At 34.9% G+C, this 21,467-nt stretch overlaps 1 protein-coding gene across 4 annotated transcripts in view; it reads right to left on the reverse strand.

Annotated features, from left to right (window-relative positions):
* Positions 1-21,467, reverse strand: part of OPA1 (OPA1 mitochondrial dynamin like GTPase) — a 52,778-nt gene that overhangs the window by 16,813 nt on the left and 14,498 nt on the right. For all 4 annotated transcript variants that reach the window (XM_035335193.1, XM_035335191.1, XM_035335192.1 and 1 more), the window contains 22 exons: positions 18,033-18,086; positions 17,493-17,597; positions 16,454-16,540; positions 15,431-15,544; positions 14,987-15,067; positions 14,480-14,554; positions 14,110-14,181; positions 13,856-13,955; positions 13,286-13,416; positions 12,667-12,739; positions 12,503-12,575; positions 12,075-12,190; positions 11,419-11,483; positions 10,722-10,798; positions 9,114-9,279; positions 8,386-8,538; positions 7,769-7,877; positions 7,100-7,179; positions 5,619-5,759; positions 4,433-4,549; positions 3,045-3,138; positions 2,474-2,584 (listed from right to left, as the gene is read on the reverse strand). In XM_035335193.1, coding sequence (XP_035191084.1) covers positions 2,474-2,584; positions 3,045-3,138; positions 4,433-4,549; positions 5,619-5,759; positions 7,100-7,179; positions 7,769-7,877; positions 8,386-8,538; positions 9,114-9,279; positions 10,722-10,798; positions 11,419-11,483; positions 12,075-12,190; positions 12,503-12,575; positions 12,667-12,739; positions 13,286-13,416; positions 13,856-13,955; positions 14,110-14,181; positions 14,480-14,554; positions 14,987-15,067; positions 15,431-15,544; positions 16,454-16,540; positions 17,493-17,597; positions 18,033-18,086 — 2,194 coding nt within the window. The remainder of the gene's footprint in view (positions 1-2,473; positions 2,585-3,044; positions 3,139-4,432; positions 4,550-5,618; positions 5,760-7,099; positions 7,180-7,768; positions 7,878-8,385; positions 8,539-9,113; positions 9,280-10,721; positions 10,799-11,418; positions 11,484-12,074; positions 12,191-12,502; positions 12,576-12,666; positions 12,740-13,285; positions 13,417-13,855; positions 13,956-14,109; positions 14,182-14,479; positions 14,555-14,986; positions 15,068-15,430; positions 15,545-16,453; positions 16,541-17,492; positions 17,598-18,032; positions 18,087-21,467) is intronic.

Raw genomic sequence — 21,467 nt, forward strand, 5'->3', positions numbered from 1 at the left:
TCTTGAACAAACAATAACACACTTCCAGTTCTTCAACATTAAAAAGCTGACAGACAGAAGTAAGGCAGGATTGCCGTATCATCAGTATCAAAAAGAAGCATCCCAGCCTCAGGTATATAAAGAAGTTAAATTTATAGATAGAGTTTATGGAGCTTCCTGGTAGGAAATGCTATTAACAATTAGAGCCTCATGTTAACAAATTTACAATGGAAATTAAAAGACAGTTTGTAACCATCAGAGGAGTGATATGCTAGAACAGGTTTTCAGTACGAATAGCAAGCCCCCAAAAGTCAATCGATTTAAAGATGGAGCTCAAAATAAATGAATGAGATGGACTATATAAACACAGCTGTCTACAACAGAGGGAGACTAGACTTTATGACACCTTCCATTTAATTCCCAATTAAAATACAAATACTTTATGAATGTGCATTGTGGGACTGACGACTTTCTTTCCTTAAGCAGTTCTGATCACCACTCAATGCTGTAAGCATGAAATTACTTGTAAAGCCACCTGAGAGTTCAATGCATTATGCTACCAAAGTCTGACTCGGGAGTACAAAAAAATTGCAACACAGACAAGCACTCTATTCACTATGGGAAAGGCAAAGAAATCTCCTTTCCCTGTCATTTGTCCATAAAAATTATCACCACTTAGCAATAAAAGCATGCAGAAAGTAGAGAGAACATTGCTGATTTGACTAACAGAGCTAATCAGTGGTGGTTTTAAAATCTTCCCATAGGTACAATAAAATAGAGCATGTCATCATACATCATTTTGCACTGAATAATGACTATTTCATTAGAAAAATGTGCCTGGGATCTGTGACCTCCCAAATCTAAAGAAATTTGGTGCAATGATGGTGTTTTAGCTAGATGGTAATTTACGAGATATATATTACAAAGTTGAAGCATACATACTAATGCACAGATACCTATGTTTATACTCACACAGACAGTGTGCTCCTACAGGTCTAGTCTGAGTTTATAAAATAAAAACTCCTGCTATTACTGCTTTGAAATGGAAGGTTATTCCTGATGCTGGTGAGAAGTAAAACTGACAACACAAAAATTCCAAGTCAATTTGTCAGAAAGCAAACAGCACTGTTCAGTAATAAAAGGAGACCACTACCTCATTAAATATCTATGCTTCACTGTACAGGTCACCACTAGTTTTACCTCAACGTTGGCAGGAAGGGAAGGGGGAAACCATATTTTGTAAAATACTTTCCATCCAAAAGAATGGCTACAAGAATGCTGATACAGGATTTCAAAAGCAATACAGGATGCCTGGAGAAAATTGTGGACCTATAATAAAACCTAGATAGTCACACTAGCTATTTCAGGGAGCAAACAGCCTAAGAGACAGAACATTGGTCCTAGATTCACTACAACTCCTACCTACAATTCCAAACTATTACAGCAACACTTTCTAAAGGACAAATACTGTAATTGATTGAGATTTCAATAATAACAATCTGTAATCTCCAAACACAGATATTTATGTATTCACATGGATTTTACTTAACACAAACTTTTTTCCTCCTTTTGCACAACATTGTGTTTTTTTTTCTTGCCAGTCTTGGTGTACAGACAGGGCCTGAGTGGAAGCCTCACAGAACAATAGCAAAATGCTGCCAAGGAAAAAATGTAGCTGCTGGGACTTCGTCTTGCACATTCAAGTCAGTCTAAACCTCACTGGATGTAGAGGTAGCTAGCACAAGTATTGCCTCAGCCTGGACTGTCCTCTTCAAAACTTTCACTGTTTAACAACTTCTTATATTAACAACAGAACTCCTTAACTTGAGTTAAGGAGTTACTTAACTTGAGTCACTTCCTGAGTGACTCAAATCACTGCACTAATTGTAGTCCTTCTAGAAGGTTAAATCTGCTACATTTTCTTCCTTGTTTTGTCTCTTAATATAATGGTCATCTCAGTTTAATAAGATGACAGGTTTTGGTTCTGTATGCAAGGACTAAAAACAGCTGGTCAGTAAGTCAAAGGCATTTCCAACTAATCTGTGTTAAATGCGTCAGCATTATCTGTGGGAGGCACCCAACGATTAAAAGTACGTGTGAACAAATCCTCCTTATATAGTCAAAACCGAATGACCCAGAGACAGGTAGGTCTCAGAGGTGTGGATTAACCATATGGTACTAGAAAAACAGCAACCACCCTTTATGACATTACTGTGTTTTAACTATATTTCTCAATATACTGGTGCAATGTATTTATATCAGCGAGTAAATTATATTCTTCTATCACATTTTGCTACCATGTCCACATTTAAATCAGTAAGATCTGACTATATTAAAAAAAAATAATCCGTTTGTAATACTTACAAAACACTAGTACGTGAATGAGCCACATAGCATTAGGTGATCTTAACATTACTTTCCCATTCATAAGGACAGAGGTCGGAATCTGTTTCACTTCAAACTACTTCCCAAAGACTATAAAGCAGGTACTTACTGAGATCCTCTGCAAGCTGGACTCTTTTGCCAGTTAGGAGCTTAACCTTTTTTTCGCTGTCCTCAGCAAAATCTTCAAGCACTTCCTTTACATTCTTTTCCAAGCGTCTTACTGTTGGAAAAAAAAAGGAGGGGTGAGCAATGGCATTTCTGCAACTACATTTTTTTTAAAATATCAAATATTTAAAAATTAAAACATATAGCAACATTGACTTGAGAAAGAAAAGTGTAGTCACTATTTATTGATTTTTTTTTTTCTGCTTGGAAAAATAGACAATTGGCATCAGATAAGCTGAAAATACTTTAAACTGGAAATTATCGTAATTACTTGACATGCCATTTACATTAAATCATTCTAATTTAATGCTGTTAAATCATTAATCACTCTAATTTAATGTAAATGAAATGTCAAATTTTAGTTGCTTTACATTCTTTAATTACCCAACCAGGACATAAAAATCAGCCAGTCATGCTGAGCTTGAAACGAACAGAAAGCTAGAGGAATGCTAAAAAATTTTAAACATTTTTTTATTATTATTATTTCAAACACCTCAATTCACTGCGAGCCTTACCTTCAGTATTAGTAAGCTGCTGCCTCAGCGTATTTGCTGTAATTGCCAGCATTCGCTGAATTCGCCAGAAGAGGACAATATCATTGCATTCAAGCTGAAATGAAGGAAGTTGTACTGTCAGACCACCAATGTCCAGTAAATATCCTACACTTACGAGGCTCTACATATATGTATACACATCCTGATCTGACATAAAAATCTCACAGAATAACTGCTGGAAGTAACAAAGAAACATACCAAATATGTGTCTCAAAAACATATCAGCTCTATTTAATACACTGTATCTCCTTTCAATCTATTAATTTCATTTTTCAACAGAAATTGACATATGCAGGGATATAATAAAGAAAGTTTATGCATCCTATAAGCAAGGTTGTGAGTATAACCTAATACTCACTGAAACACCATACTTGTTCATAGCACACTGAAAGACAACAGCTGAATTCCATATTGTAACTGCCTGTCTGGCAAATGCTTCTGAAGACAATGTTGGAGCAAGGGCTGTATTAATTAACAAGAGAAGAGACAGTTTCTACACCTGCTAGGAGAACTAACATCACATTAAGGATACCTTAAAAGACAAAACAAAATAAAAAAGAAGATGTGGCTGGACATCACAGAGTGGCAGCTCTCTACCCTACAATCTCATTCTCTTGTCCCTCAGAGACTACTGCTCTTTTCTGCAGCAGTAAGGATTTCTGGCTCCATGAGGATAGTTGTTTCTCATTTAAAAGCAAAACAAAACTCCACAGAAAGTCAGGAGCTCCACCATTTCAGTAATTTCTCTTTGATTTAAAATACAGTAGTAAGAAAACTGCATATTCTTTTCTTTGTGTTACGTTGTGCATACTGTCATATGTTGTACAAGTTTGGCTTTAGAAAACTAGAAAGTCGTTTAACAGAAAAGATAATTGTTTACAACCAGGCAGTTGTAAGCTCCAGTTGTTTTTTTCCCCTGTTGATCACATGGGGTTCCAAGCAACAACTCTAAGCACTTATTTGCCATGCTCATTTCATAAAAACGCTTTTACTTAATGTTTTCTCTGAACATTTAGTACCAATAAAGAAAACAAATATCAATGGAAAAGTGGGAAAAACGGATGCCAACAAGATATCAACTGCTTTCAACAGTGTATTTTCAATGCACATTGACAAATTCGCAGATGCTGAGTTCGTATGTGACCTCTAGTGGTCATTTTATATAATTACCACGAGGGTGGAATTTTAATACATCACAAGCCTGACAGAAAACACCCAAGATTACCAGCTACATTAAGATAAAGGATACAAAAGAAATGTTAGACTAGTTTAAAGTATTTGTGGGATGTTTCCAAATTAACTGAAAATTTTAAGGCAAAACATTAATGTGTATCAGTCCTACATTTTACCTCTGAGTCCACAAAATGCCGTTGATAGTAATAGAAACCTCTCCGACAAAGGTTGCAGTGGTTCAAAGCAGTCTTCAGGAAATATCTTCTATAAATTTGATGCCATGTGTCTTTTATCTAGAAAAAAACAGTACTTAAAATATATTTTTAAATTATATACTACAGAATATGACAAATTATGCTGCTCTTGGCATGATGCAACCTTCACCTTGACATTGGGAATACATTTCTGAGTCATGCAAATTAATTTGCTAGTTAAACCAGATTAAAGCACAGATAAATATTTAATGGGTCTTACGTAAACAAAAATGGCTAAATTTTCTTCATTTTCTCCATATTTATGTTGCAGTTCTTCAAAATTAAGCACACTTAGAAAACAAGGCTATTTAAAAAACAAATTAGTTGCTTAGCACTCATACAGCAGATGTAGATTACTATGCTGACCTTCAAAATGAGAGATGAGAAATGCTATATAAGAAACAGGCAAAAGGTATTTAAATAACTTTTCCACCTTGAATAAACACATGCATGAATATCAAAAAGGTAGCTAAAGTTACTGCAGAAAAAAATCACTGTTAAAATATCCACATCTATTACATACAGTTTGAATTTTCATTTAGTTAAAAATTAATCTTTAATTAGATAAAAGGTCTAATTACAGTTAAGAGCCTTATACTGCAAAAAGATAAATCATTTTACAGAACATTTTAAACCCACATTACATTCCCTCAGGGCACTCTAATAAAACTGCCTTTTCGCAACTGTTTTTACAGAATTCCTCTCGGATGTAGTTATGAACCGTATATACAACCACAATGAAAGGTTAGGAATATGCAACATGTTTTCATCATATCTTGCTCATAATTGCCTTGATTCCACTGTATAACATATGAACAATAATTTTAAACAAGCCTTATCACAATTCAGGCCTGTGCTGCTGGTGAGAAAATCTGCTCAGCAGATTCTGAGTTCACTCTGAACTGACAGATTCCAAAGCGGTGTACTGCACTTGTCTGACAGCCAACAGAAGTGTGTGAATTGCATTCAGGCAGTCATTTAGCAATCCATTTGCAAACATCTGGACTACAAACTCAGTATTTAGACACAATCTTTTGTACACTATCTAGAAAGAACATCCAAATGTTCCTAGGGAGCTTCCATATGTTTTATCACAATGGCATCTTACCAGACAGGGGTCCACTGTTATTCCTCTTGCTTCAAGATTCTTTCTGACAGTTGTCACTTCATCATTTGCCAGATAAGCTGCATGTTCTTCATTGCATTTTATTAACTTCTCAAGTTCATTTTTTGTTTCGTTACGAATATTCTAGGATAGGAATGATTAGTTGGAACTGATTATTATAGACTTGGAGATCATAATCACCTCCTCAATAAACAATCTATCTCCTAATAAGCCAGTGTCAAATATCTCTGACACTATTACATTTATGTGATCCAAAAGTGTATTTGTGTACAGGCATCTAATGCAGAGTAATTTCAAATCGCTAATTGTTATAATTTTTTCTGTTCACTACACACAGAAATGCAGAAGAGGAATGGAAGGTTAAAAAAAAATCAAAGCTGTTAGCTTCTTTTCTTCTTCAGGAATATCAGCTAGTGTGCTTCACATTCATATATTTAATTACATGATTCTGCTGCTCTGCAAACTCCTGATTAGTTTTGAATTGTATCTGCCCCCTGCAGTAGACATACAACCAAAAATTTACAAGAAATTTTGTGCCATTTTCTTTTGATACTAACTGGAGGAGGAAAAAAATAATCAAAACAGAACAAAAAACAGACCATAGGCTTTCTGACACCAATGAGAATTGTCAGCTTTGCCTATCAGCTAGCAAGAAGTCTTTATGGTCTTTAGCTCACTGGACTCGTATTGTTAGCTTGTTGTTTATTAAATTCAAGTAAGATAGGCTGAAATGCCTGCCTTTCTCCCATACCTGGCTGCATAGTTGGCTGTAAAACTCCTTCCTCTGAAACAATTACTTTCTAGTGTATTCTGTTAAATTTTACTTACTTCTTTAAAGTATGATTCAGTTTGAAAAATGTCTAGAAAAAGTAACATAAAAAGCCAATTGTCACTGGGCACTGAAAGGAAGGTGCTATTTAAATTCAAAAGAAGCAAATTCCAAAAGAGTAAATGAGAAGAGAGGTTATGATGAAAACAGTCAATCAGAAGATACAACTGTGACAACACCAGTGACAATGCTATCACATATCCATGAAATCCAAATGGAGCACGATAGAAAACTGCACAAGACTTCTGCTTCAAAGTGATTTCCACCCTGTTTTAATCAATTTCTCTCTACTGAAAGAATAAAATCCAGGTCAATAGTATAATAGTACAGATGTAATTCAACTAAAGAATAGAAGACAGTTTACTAACCAGTATCTTTCTTAAGATGAGACAAATATATAGAAATCTAGATAGTGTAATTATTACAACTTAATTAAAAGCAAGAACAATTGCAAAGTATTTAAACCTAAGAGTGTTTTTGAAATCGTAAATTCTGTGAAGAGGGTTGGTATTTGGGAAAACTGACCTAGTAATAATCAAAGTTTTCTAAATGTAAGGAACTATTTTTTTATTTCTATTTTTTAACTTTACGTTTTTTTTTTCTTTATATTCTTCCCCTGTCACTCTTCTTTTACCTGTTCTTTGGTGCGGCCTATCCAATACATCCACCTTTTTTTCCAGTCTGGACCCACCATATCTTCAATAACAGATTCAGCTAAAAAAAGAAACATGATAGTATCACATGAAATATATGCAACCAGCCAAATTTATAGTTATAAAAATAGGCTCGAGATGAAGAATGGATATTTTGTGCCACAAGTCAGGTATTTTTTTTTAATTAAAATTTAAAAATCACTGCCAATGGGCACTGGAAGATATTTCAAGGAAGTATATAAGAAACGTGTCATCCCTCCACTGAGACAGCCTTCCTCACAGCTTCCATGTTCCAAGTCATGAGTTTCAAATCTTACTTGTTGCAACTTGCATCAAAATTAATTATAATTGATAACCATAATTGAACCAACTGTTTTCCTAAATTTATGCAATCCTCTTACATATTTCTGTGCAATTTTTTGATTCTCTATCTCTCTATCATTTACCTGCTGGTTGCCTTATTTATTACAAAAGGAAGAGCACTACTAGCTTATTCAGGCTGTATTTTGACCAGTATTTGCATCACTATCAGTGCCACCTTAAACCGTCTCTACTATCTCAGTTGTGCTCATACAAAATCTTGCACTGCAGTGATGAGAAAATAGGCCCAGATTAAAAAGAACACGACTGGAATACATCACACAACTCACTGTCTTTGAGACGACTTTGGAGCGTCTCTTCCATGAAGTGAATAGCTGCATCCCACTGCTGTTTATCCGATATCGACCGATCTTCTAAGGCATTGTGCTGGATCACTCGCTGCAATACAGAAAATCTTTTTAGCATAAAATAAGTAATTTATTCAGGATTCAGTAAAAAAAAAAAACAAACAAAAAAAAACACAAAAAGCCAAAAAGCCCACACAACCACAAAAAAAGCAATATAGCAACACAGAACTAATTCTGATATCCCCTTCACCTTTTGATGTCTAAAACTACAGCATTTATTGGATACACATGATTCAAAAGGCAGCTTTCAAAGCACTAACAAAAATATTTTCTTGTGCCTTTAATTTGACCCTTTGGTATAGCCTAGCATAAGTAATGTAAAAAAATGTAACAGACAACATGAAGCCCCTCTAGATTGTAGAATCTATAAAAGTAGCAGCGAAATTTTGTTGTTTTGTGTGGCTTTACTTAACATAGGAAATAAGCTAATACTGAACAATTCTCACATTTAAAGAATACAAAAATACTGAACATGCAACTTATGTCAAATGATTTCAACAGCACTTAGCAACAATATGAAAAAACCCACTACATTATACCAGACTATCCTCTGCTCTCTCATTCCATTTATGTCGCTTAATACTTTCTTCTTTCACAGCTTGTTTCAGTTTATCAAAGATATCATCATGTTCTTTTCCTTTGGGTTCTGTCATGAAACGGGAAAATTCTTCTTGCAACGTCTCCCATGCAACCTAGAAAGTCAGAAGACACCACCTATTGATGCAGACCATACCATCCACCAACCCCTAAAGGAACATTTGCTACAGTTCTTACAACAATTTGTGTATGTTCTGAAAGCAAAGTCCAGTCATAAGTCACTGACTTTTCCTTTGCTGTCTTATCCATTACTACAAGGTCAACACTGATGTTTACTTCATTATTTTGCAAGTTGAATTCTGTTAAACTTGCATAAATCTATAAAACATGAACACATCTAGTTTGAATGAGCTGTTTAAGCTTTTAAAAGTTTTTTTTTTTTTTCCCCGTCTTTAACAGAGAAATTCGTCAGAAGAACAAAATAGGATGTTTATGCTGTACATTCTTCTTGACATCAAGACTGTGCTAGCCTTCTCTGACGTCTAAGCTGGTAAGAACTGCAGATAGCCTTTCAAACCATCAGTTTACTTATTTGGACCTACGCTGGCATTTTAACAGACTTTACACAGATATATATATTTTTATTTTAAATAAAATACATTGTAAATAGGAAAATGAAGCACAGCTTTATTTACAGAGCTGAAATATCTTAATCCACTTAAATTCTAACCTCTACTGCTTTATTAGGCAGTTGCTTGTCTGTCCACTGCTTCAGTTTGATGTCCACAGTTGTGTTAAATGTCCCTGAGTTCATCGTCTGTGCTGCTGGAAGGTAGATATTCTCAATCACATGAGTAGATACCCTCTCCCATAATGTCTTCTGAAGAATCTCTTCCCTAAAATAGAAAGTTATAATATCTATGATGGCTTCCAAAACAAAACTGTCTAAAGGGTGTGCATTCAATTTCTTAGAAATACTGACAAAGAACTACAGAACACAGGAAATACTCCTTAACACCAGTGCACAACTTCAACCCAAATCCACTTGGAATTAAGGACAAAGCTACATAATGTTTTTGGTAGAAAAGACAGCTTCAGAAGCTCACCTTGACAAGACTTTTGACTCCTACTGCACAATAAGGGTTCTTTGCACCTTTTAATTGTAACACTATAACCACGCCAATTGTGTGTTTGTCCATATGCATGGTAGGTGGGGGAATGATAACGGGTCAGACCGTAAAACATTGAAATGATTTGATTTAGAAGTCGAAACTCTCATAACAAAGCATGGGGGCGTTTGTTTCTGTTGTATTCTGAACTTATTTTTTTTTGGGGGGGGGAAAACATGCCAACAAACATCCCAGATTTGATAAATAATGAAGCAAGTTGAGAAGTTCAACCTACCCAATCCACAACATAAGATGAACTTTAGCACCTATTACATAGCCAATAGCAGCAAATACCAAAATGGCAAAACTGCATTATGTCTGGACTACAACAGAAATCCAGACTAATACAGTGCTTACACCACTTTCTCTGATCACACTTGCATGCCTGGACTTATTTTAGTAACATTAAGAGCCAGACATATTACCTTGGTTCTTAATCAATATCCAAGTGACAGTTCAATTCAGGTCATTGAAGGCAAAGGCATTAAAGGAAACTTTGTAATTGTCAGTTATGAAACAAGCTGTCAAAGCAATCCTTTTCATTGGCCATTCTCCTCTCAGACTGCATCTAGAGTGACTTTACTATGAAGTGATGCTACACTTAGAATACTCAGTTCTCTCTTTCTCATACCTAAGTGTGCCTTACAGAGAAGCAGGGTAGCATAGTAAGGTGCTACTTCATTTTGGCTACCAAGGAGATAGCTGTTTTTACAGACAAGAATTATATCATCTTTCAACTTAGAAGTCTCCAGTTCACATGGATACAAATCATTTCTTCCCTTCGACAAGGCACTGTGTATTATTTTGACATACATGCTGGTAAACCCCAAACAGGAAATTCAGAGGAATTATTGATTCAAACTTCAAATGAACATCTTCAACATGACCATTCCCTTTCATCTCAATTATTTCAAGAGAATCATAAAAATATCTATTGTTCATTATACTGTATATTGAAACAACAGAACATGAACTGGCATCATATAATTTTTGTCAGTGGATTCTACAGGTATTTGTTAATCTGGACACTTCTATACCGACAACGGAAATAATAATATATTGTCCAAAGAAAAGTCATTCCCTAATTACATTGGATAATTTTATTAGTAAACATTATATTTTAATGGTAAATTTTGTTAGTCAACTAAAAAGCAGAAAAGCTACCGTACCAGTGCTTTGGTGTAACCTGAGTCAAACTTATGACTTCATCAAGAATCTCATTCTTCGCTTTTTCAAATAGCTCATTCTATGCAAAAGCAAAAACAGGAAATAAGATTTTACTTTAAGTACAGTTTGACCACATTTTCATGCAAAGAGTAACAAAAACTCTTTCTTTGGGCCTTTAAGCCTAAAATGGTACCTTCTGATCATGTTCTGGACAATGTATGTGCTTGTCATAAGCTACCCTGGTTTACCATGCATCTTCCCACCCATCTCTTGCATGCCTCTGGCCAGGCATGGCATTTGAATATTCAGGGTCTCTATAAAAGAATTAGAGAATGGGATCATAATTGTTTTGTTACTCTGTCAGAAAGAGCAGGGAATGTAACGTCTCTTTGTTAGTTCTATTAATCATGATCACAAAGAAACAGATGTATTCATGTGGGCAGTTTAGGTCAGTTAACTGTATACTAGATGAGTGAGGGACTTGCTAAGCATTAAATTACTACAACTTTGAAGTGTGCTATGGGAGAACTCAGTATTTCCTTCCCCTAGAATAGTTTACACTGTCCTCACATTTTAAAGTGTTGGTAACTTATGCTAATTTTAAGAAACCTTTACAAATGAGATTAAAGGGCATGAATTTTAACCCACAGTCTTCAAAGCACTTTGTAGCAAACAAGTTAAACCAGTAGTGTAATGTACCCTGTCGAGCTCTCGCAACCGGGGGTAATTGTTCTTCCATTCAGTCTCAAGATTGAAACGTGTGGCTGCAAAGAGATATAAGAAAACAGGTCTTAACTTTTAAAATTATCTACATGCGCTTCATGATTATTTTAAAAGTTTAGAAGTTACTAAAATTACAACAAATATTGCTTAACACAAACCTTCCAAAAACTTCAAGTGCATCTATAAATGAATTGATTTTTTTCGCTATCTGTGCTCATGCATTGTGTCTACAAATTGCAGGATTCACATATCACAAAGTGAAAAGGGTGGCAAGAGTCCCATTCAACTTACAACTCTGCACTGACCTGGCTGATCAGATGGTATCTGTACTTAGAATGCCATTTCAAACAACATTTGAAGGTAGTGTAAGAATTGTGCTTTGCCCCCAGAAAGCCTGAATTTGTTTTCTTCATTATTGACTCATATGGCTTTTATAGCAAGTCTTTTACAGCATGAATTATTTTTATTGTGCTTTTGTACATATTCAATGAAGCAGTTATCATTTCATGAGAAGTTGTCATCATACAAAACAATTGTCCAAGCATGATGGCAAAACAGCATTATGTGCTTGTAGAAGAACTGTTTTAACAGCAATTTGCTATTTCACTTTTTCTTTTGAAGTCGATGTTTACCTTTAAAAGCATCTGCTTGCTGCTCCACAGATTCTCTCACCATTTTCCAGAAACAGTCTGACACAGCAAGACTTAAGTTCTTTGTTGTTACCTGGTGTGCTTTCAGCATAGATGTCCTGTAAAGAAAGGCAGCTATAGGAAACTATTCCATGCACACCCATGCTTCCTTGACCCCATTTTCTCTTCACAAGAAGAAAGCTTTGCTTTTTTCTCTCATCCTCTCATCTCTCTTTCTCTCTGCTCACTGACAGTGAGCATTAGGTAACAAGGCTAGCTTTGTCACCTCAACAAGGTGCTTAATTTAAGCAGAATACATCTCAAATAGCACTTCTGCACTGCAATCTTTGTAACATGTTCAACAAGAAAAACTAATGCTAGCATCTACCAGCACAGGCCCATTTTAGTAAAAAGAATAAATTTCAACATACTTCAACAACTTGGAATTTTGAAAAAATTCCTCTTCATACTCTTTAATAGATTCAATGCTTTCACTGCTGTTTCCTGGAGAAAGAAAAGAGTGCTGCAACAGTTCGATTTAGACAGTTTTCTCTGCTATTAAAGAGAAAATAAGCAGAGCCAGAGATCTCTTTACCTTTTCCAGTAACAACTGCAAAATAACCCAAAGCTTTCATTGGGAAGAGTTTGCCTTCAATTATCTGCTGGATCTATGAAGATAAAGGATAAAAAAAAAAAAAGGTGAATTTTGCATAGAGATATTCTTTCCTTCAGTGCAATTTTACAGCCAGCTGCGTATGTATATAAGCATAGATTACTCTAAGAAGGAGTTTGTCAAGGGACTGTAAGTTCTACTGATATTTAAAAGAAAAAAAAAAGAAATATAAGAAGGCATAAAACAAATAAGGCATAACATCACAAATCATGAAATAAATTCAAAAAGCCTATCCGAGAATACCCTAAAGCCTTATCAGCAGGTTCCACTTCCTGAGGTCACTTATGTGAAAGGAATCACTACAAAAGCATGCTGTAGCCAAGCTGTAACTTGACTGAAATCATGTCACTGACCACTAAAAGCAAAGCCTAAGAGAGATTAAAACAGAAACCACTCTAAAAAAAAATATCATATTGAATAAATAAGCACTCAAAAACTTCCAAGAAAGGTAAGAGAGGTCCAATATTTTTGACAGGCTCAAATATTTTTGTGTGTGTGACGTTAGCCATCATAACATGAAGAAAAAAAAGTTTCAACTCACCCTGCTTGGGCTAGCCACATTTTTCTCAGCAAGATCAACTTTAGTCAGCACAAAAATCGTCCTTTTTCCTTGGGGATCCATTTGGCTGACTAAGTCCGTGACAATACTGCGTTCTGCATCCACTGATCCATCTAAAATAAACAGTTCTATTTTAGGGACTATATAAGGTGACTCACAGTACTGAAGACATGGTAGGCATCAAATAAATTTCACATTACAACTGTAAAACAGTAAAATTACACATGTATGTAACTTTTGGTTACACACACTGAAAACTTGTTTTGTTCCTAGTATCAAAGAAATTTCACTTCATTGTACAACTTCCCATCAAAGCTTCTGCTGTCACTGACAGAAAAGATGCCTAAATTTACAAATGGGTATTTCATAGCATGCTGCTTTGTATGCTGTATAAATTCCATGCATGGAAATAAATATATAATCAGGCATCTTCCAAAAGGAATGTGAGAATTAGAATTTAAAAAAAAAAAACAAAACACAACAAAACAAAACAAAACAGCAACAAAACAAACAAAAAACTGACACTTGGATATCCATCTAGATTCTTGTTACCTTGAATACAAAGGATGATGGCATTAGGATTCTGCATGTAGGCCTTGCTGATGCTAAAGATAGTTTCTTTTGTATCTGGAGCCATACCTGATGTCACAGTCTTTTATACAGAGATATATATTTAAAGGAAAGAAGGAAATAGAAAGATATAAAAAAGGAAAAAACAAACAAACATAAAAACAGTTAATGTTCTCAGTAATAACATTACTTTACTTATAGATCTTAAAGATTTTTTTTAAACACTGAATACTTACACTAATGACTCCAGGTAAATCAACCAATACCATTCTCTGCAAACCAGGACCTTTCACGCTTAAGGATATAGTCTGTGAAGTAAAATTGAAATTAAATATTTATACATACACAGAGCTACTTTGTATGTACTTAACACACAAAATAAACATAATTAAACACACTTTAAGCCAGCAAGTCTGCAATTTTAAATAGGAGGTCCAATTTTATATGCACATATTTGTGATATAAAACTGTTTTTAACAGTTCAAACACACTTTGTGTAGGACAAAGTATATACAGATTGGATTTGCTGTAGTCTGTTATTTGAAGAATATTTACAAAAGATACACATGTCAAACATTTAGTAGCAAATATCTGTACAAGCCTTACCTCAGTGCTAACAGTGCACCCTTCCTTCACACTATTTCTCATTCTGATTTCTATTTCATTTCTCAAAGCTGCAAGCTGTTTCAAGAAGAAGCAAAATATCAGACATAATATTTCCCCCAACCATGACAGAAGAAAAATGACAAACATAAAAAAACCCTTTACTTAGGGATTGTTCAAATTCTGTTTATAAACATGAACGTGTATGTCCCATATGCACCTGAAAAACATGCATGTTGAATAACTAGTTTGGTAAATGGGGCAATAAACTGCAGATTACCTGCAGGCCCTTGTATACTCTCCAGAATATCTCCTCCTACATCATTCTACCCATCTAAGTACTAGCCAAAAATCCTATTAAGAGATAATGTAACATCTCATATAATGCCTTGCCCCAGTCAACATATTTCACTCTAAATACACAGGGGCTAACAGCCCATAAAGATAGAAAATTTTCAGAGAATTAATTAAAAATCACATTAACTTCCAGTCACCTCTTTTTATACTTACATCCTCTTCCTTAGTCAGATCAAACTCTCGAGAGCTGTCTTTGAATAAAGCCACATGGTGGGGACCTTCACTAAGGGTTACCTGAATGGTAAAAGCCTTACTTGAGAAAGCATGGTAAAACTAACATGGAGAAACATCAGAAGTACATAACATTTATATACTTCCCACTGCAGGCAGACATACATATGTAATGCTTACTCAGTGCAGAACTACTTATACAGTGGGGACTGTAAATACAGGAGTACTTACAGTAAGAACTACTACAACTCTAGTAGTATATACAGATCCCATATTGGCCTGACGAGTTTTCTCATTAACTAACAACTCACCTGCTTAGATAGAGGCCATTTTATAAATTAATGTTTACATATGCTTCAAGTAATGGTTTAATCAGAGACAGTACAATAGAGCAAATACTGATAATGAGATTATGATATTTCTTACCTTAACAGGGGAACGTGTCATCATCTCCCCAGACCCTCGAGGGAATATACGGGCCTGAGCGATCATTTCTAACACACTGGTTTTTCCTGCACTTTGATCTCCAACAACAACTACCTTAAGAGAAAGTTTAAACAGCCATTGGCTTTCAACAGAACATTTTGAAAGCTTAGACAAAGCTGCCTAAATATATGTTAATCCATACCAATGCTGGCTGTGTTATGTTTGACAACAAAAATATCTGTTTAAATATAGAATCCCTGAAGAAAGGTTAACTTTTATTCAAGCAAAAACATTGAATTTTCCTTCAGATAGCACAGTCTAATCTGCCAGGCCATCTAATCACAGGAAAAAGTGCTTGATGTTCTCATGGCAGCCAGTGCTTCTCTGCTTGTGCATAGCCCTTTTAGACAGGTGAAAGGCTCAAAATTAGTCATCTGGTAGTTGCTGTTTCTGCTTGGAGAAGGCCAAGACTTGATAACTTACTGTCACATCTCATCTTACCAGCTCATTACAGAAGCCAGCAATGCCAGAGGAGGGTGCACAAGCAGGAAGCATTCCCATTTCTCTACTACACCAGCAGTCAGATGAGGCAACCTCCCCCTCTCCAACAGCAGCACTAAGGTGGGGAATTAGCTGGGGCACCTTTACCTTCTCAGCTCTGCTGATACACATCCTAAAAACACCTTTTTTTTTTTTTTTTTTTAAACACAAAGCTAAAAAGGCTGGGGTACACCAAGTGAGGCCATTTAAAATAAAAGGTTGAGCACAGCAGCAATATCCAGATCCAGACAGGGTTTTATTCATAAGTCAAGGCAGACTTAACATATTGCATTGGTTACTCTCAAACTTAAACACTTAAAATGGAAAACATGTATTCATGCAAAACCCCTGGAGTTCCAGGAAAATAGCCTAACTCTAACTCTTAGTTACATTCCAGAATAATACAGTGTTATCCAATTGTCGGCTTAGTCTTTAACTTAAAAAAAGATCAACAAAAAAAACCCTGATTTTTTATTGACTTACTCGAGGTAGGTGATCTTGAGTGTTATAGCTGGCATCATAATCAGACAGAATATCAAGTACTTCAGAATACATATCAATCAAAGATTTCTAAAAATATAAAACAAAAGCAAAAAGAATACACTCAGCCAACTAACAGAACAAATATTGGGTTTCAGACAACTTCATCTGTACATACTATAAATTCATCTATAAAAGTGTGTTTATTCTCTCCTCAAAGAACCACAGACAGTCGGAACCCTAAACTATTTATACTGTAGCATGGGTTTATTTTATGAAATACAGTACCACATAAAGTCACCCCTTGCCTTCTGTGGATAAACATACAACAGCTGCAGATGCATCTTGATGAAAGAGTAAAATTAGGGCTCTTACACACAGCACAAGAGTGCAACAGGGCTTAGGCTTCACAGCTTCCAAGTACAAAGCTGAACTGAGTTTCCTCCATTACACACCTAGATTTAAGTTTTCAGCTTGTTGATCAATAAGCATTAAGAAAAGTATTGAACTATCAACATCATTCTGTAAAAATAAGAACTTATTGTCTTCAGGTTTCCAGAGGAAAGATGAAGGTCCATATTGACCAAAAGCAAAAGCATACCTAGTTAAATCTCTGGGGATTTATACAGAGCCATTAAAAGATGTTTCCTGACCCTGTTACCAAGTTCCAACCAAATTCAGTAATGCTCATTACAAAGCATGGAGATACCGGATTGTGAGTGTAACAAAAGTTGGAAGCATATTTATTAGCAAATATAGTGAAGCTACATAAAAAATAAAAAATATCCCACAATTCATATTTTCCATTTGGATCAGTTATTTAGAACTGATAATCTTTCTGCTCTTCAACTGAGCCCATTTCCCAAAGTAATATAGTTCAAAAAAATCTGCTATATAAAAGCCTTAACATGTCAAAAAAAGCATAGAAATATTATAACAGATGTTAAAATTTCATATATGAATTAACAGATAAAACCTAGAATACAATCACAGAAGACATGTTGTAATCGTATTTCTATACTAATGGTTAACACATAAGTACCTTTAACTTCCTCTGATGGATTCCTTTGTCATCTCTTTGCAGTACCAATTTTCTTAATTCTTTGTTCTCCTTCTCTAGTCGTTCAAGCATTCGTTGGTATTTGAGCTAGAAAACAGTGGTACAAATGTAGTGTCATAATTACGGAAATAGTACAGTTTAGCAAAGTTTTACCTATGAAAAACGTAAGTTAAAAACTAAAATATCAGTTGTAATGAAGCAGCACTCCTGGCAAACTCCACAGTTACAGAATCTACAGCATTGAAAGCAAGGAAGGTATTCTGGGACATTATGATTATGCATTTTCCCTACACCTACACTCCTCTGTTACATTCAGTCATTCCCTGTCAAAGGAAAGAACAGATTATATTGACCTGTAGTCTGGGCCACCATGGTTAACCCTGAATACTGCAGTGTGTTTTTTAATCTTCCAGTTCTTAATTTTTAGCAAATATCTTATATTTCAGATGTATGTTAATCTAGTAAATCTGAAACTGCTGCACACAAGTAATTCCTTAAGACATCAGTAACTCAGAAAGTTACCTGAGTGCGTAGAAGTTCTTCCTGAAGTTGATCAATCTTTTCTTTGTCAGAAACCTACAAAGAAAAATAATCATGGCTACTGACACATTGTTTAGTTAATCAACTGCAAGTAACCAAATCACAAACTGAAAGCTTCATTTTACATGCATTTTAAAGCAACTAAGATTCCTCAATTTGCATTTAAAGTTTAATGTTGATAGAAAGTTCCATATGCAACAGGAGAATCACATGGAAAACTCCAGCGCATGCAAACGCAAAAACCCTTCAAGACTTTGTAGTAGGAAAGTGGGTTTAGGGGAAGAACAAAACTTTGTGTGGTGCTCAGGTTTCTGATCACCAGCCTAAATACAATTATGTGGTAAAACTCACAGGATGTCTTATGCTTATGTCCTGAATTAGCATGTCCTTGATCAGATGCAGTCACTAAAACACCTGCTTGTTACAGAAAGTACTTTTCAGGTGAGTGTTCACCATTTCTGAAACTTTCAGGAGATTTTTATTTCAGATTTGTTTTTCAGAATTATAATACTCAACATTCATACTTCATACTTCATAAAATACAGTTCTGATAGTCTTGAAAGGTAATTTTAGATTTACTTAAATTACTTTAAAAACTGGAAAAATTAGGTTATTAGAATACAAAACATTCTGAAGTTTAAGTCATGAATGCAATACAGACATTTTTTAGTCAGATACTTTTCAAATCGGTTCATCAAGAAGATGTAATAGTTGTTCAAATGAATCCATTTTTAATAACACAGACAAAAGCATGAACCATGCAGTACAAATCCATATGGTGTAAATCTTTACAAGCAACATGAAACTTAATGGTTGACTGATGTAACTAAATTCAGAAAAAATGATCATCAAAACATTCTTTCACACTGAAAGAATGAATGAGGTAAAAGCCTAAATATTTAAATAAAGCTTGTAACATTAAAACTTTACATCAGAAACAGTGATTATCTAACATGCAGAGGACATTGTCATTTAGAGAACACAAATCAATTTAGTTACTATAATTTCACTCTAGTTGTTACAAATTAAACAATAAACCACAGTTATTCATATTGACATCATTAAGGTACTAAACCTATAATACACAGGATCACGTATGCACTTTACAGGAAGCAATCAAGTTGATATTTCCATCAACATCCAGTTGTTTTCTTATTCATAAGCAGCAAAGGGAAGTATTGCAAATTAACCTTTTCTTTTGTGCTGATTAGTTAAGCGATAGCAAGAGTGCATCAGAAAGGGAAGCTTAGCACACAGACAATTTGATGCCTGCAGCTACAGCACAGTGTATGTAAATGTTTGTTTACATATACACACACTTCAAACACCTAAGAGACATAAGGGGAAAATAAAATTAGAAAGGCAAAGAGAATAGTGGAGGGTATCAGGAAAGGCAAGAAAATAAAGGAAAGAGAAGGTGAACAAAGTTCCCATTTGGTGCAGATTTTCAAAGCAGCTAGTATCTTCCCACTCTCTGCCCTTAAACAAGCTCTTTCTGAAAGTATTTCTGGGGCCTTGATGCATCTTTGAAGAGCATACTTACAAGCGGATTATTTCTAACCACATGAGCAATGCCTTTTATGTGCAGTATACTTATGTTAAACACAGTAAACAAAAATATCACACTCAGCTTCACTTTGCAAGATGTGAAGCAAAGAATTACCTAGCACTAGATGACAATTCTGTGAAGGACAATTAAGTAAATCATGTTAAAAATATACATCATTCTAGAACTGTTTGTTATGTTTCAGCTTTTGGTTCTGGTGTCCTTTGAATGTTTAGCTGCAATTAGTATGTACACTATTTTCAACATATAATTCTTAATCACACAGAGTGGTTGAGATTGGAAGGGACCGCTGGAGATCATCTAGTCCAAACCCCTGCCAAGCAGGGCTACCTGGAGCACGTTGCACAGGATGGGATCCAGGATGGCATCTTGTTAGTACCTCCAGAGTAGCAAACTCCACAGCCTCTCTGGGCAACCTCTTCCAGAGCTCCGTTACCCTCACAGTAAAGAAGTGTTTTCTAATATTGCTAAGTATTTTTAATTTGCCAGTAAAAGTTAAAACTAGCATAATTTTCTGAAGTACTAATAATCAGACATGACTAATCTAGGATTTTTATACACTTTAAAAACAACGATAAAAACTTAAGTGTTAAAATACCTCTCTTTCTGTCTATATATATATTTACACACAAAAATTTTTGTTTAATCCACTTCAGCCAGGTTTGGACATCAAGATGCCTCCTTCTTTCCATAGTGCCACCATTAAGACTTATAATAGAAGAAAACTGTAGGGCCATTTTTAATCATAGATTCCTGCAGACAAAGATGCAGATACCTATTTACTAAGATTAGCAGAAGCTCCCATTTTATTATTTTACAGTTGCTCACTTTGCACAGTGATTTCTTTCCAGCAACTTTTGTCAAACGTTGTATAAAATAAGTATGTGCCTCTGAAAATTCCGTACCTTTGAAACTACTATTTATTCTCTAACTAGACTATAAATAATTCTAAATTGATCATCAACAGAAGAACTGCAATGATTTCCAGTGTTATAAATGAAAATATCAATACCTACACAAAACACAAGAAGCAACCATGCACATCATAGCTATACAAGAATAATCAATTACACTGCTAAATATTTATCAAAAGACTGACAAAAAACAACAGGAAGCAATTACATTTTTGCTTCTAATACCCTCTCCTGATTATAAGTTGAATAATACTAAGAATTATCTCATAACTGGATTTAACATTGAATAGTTAAATTAAAACGGAAAATGTGCAAGTAAATCAAGCAACAGAATTTCAAAGAATGGAAATGAAGCAGTAATTTTCTCTAGCAGGCAAGCAAGCAGAGCCAATTAAGTTAAAAAAATAAACAAGGTTAGTTTATGCCCCATCAAAATGACATGCAATGACATATTTCAATGACAGTAACAATTTCTTCCAAACATGAATTTGGATAAATGAATCTAATTTATAACCTCATGTCAATATATTAAAGAAAATGTTTTACCACATCTTTCAACTTATTTCAAGCAAAAAGATTAGTGTAGAATCAACAAAAAAAGAGACATTCCTTGTCATTAGGCGTGTATACCCAACACCACACCTGAATGCTAAATTAAGATTTTTTTTTTTTTTTAAATATGCAAGGGCAGTTAGATTTCCATCAGAAAACACAGAGAAGTACCTGCCTTGGAGGACAGGGTAACACTTACAGTGTTAGCCCTTACAGCTATTTCACAGCTTGGGAATTGTAGAATTAGTTGCAAAAAAGTGCTAACAAGGTAGAATTTCCATCAGAAACCAATGTAATATCAAGCTCATTTTTCCCCCCAATTCCCTTTGTTATGCCAATACATTTTTATATATCAAATACTGTATTGCTTTTACATCTTCATAT

Source organism: Oxyura jamaicensis, chromosome 9 (assembly GCF_011077185.1).
Source record: "Oxyura jamaicensis isolate SHBP4307 breed ruddy duck chromosome 9, BPBGC_Ojam_1.0, whole genome shotgun sequence".
Lineage (NCBI taxonomy): Eukaryota > Metazoa > Chordata > Aves > Anseriformes > Anatidae > Oxyura > Oxyura jamaicensis.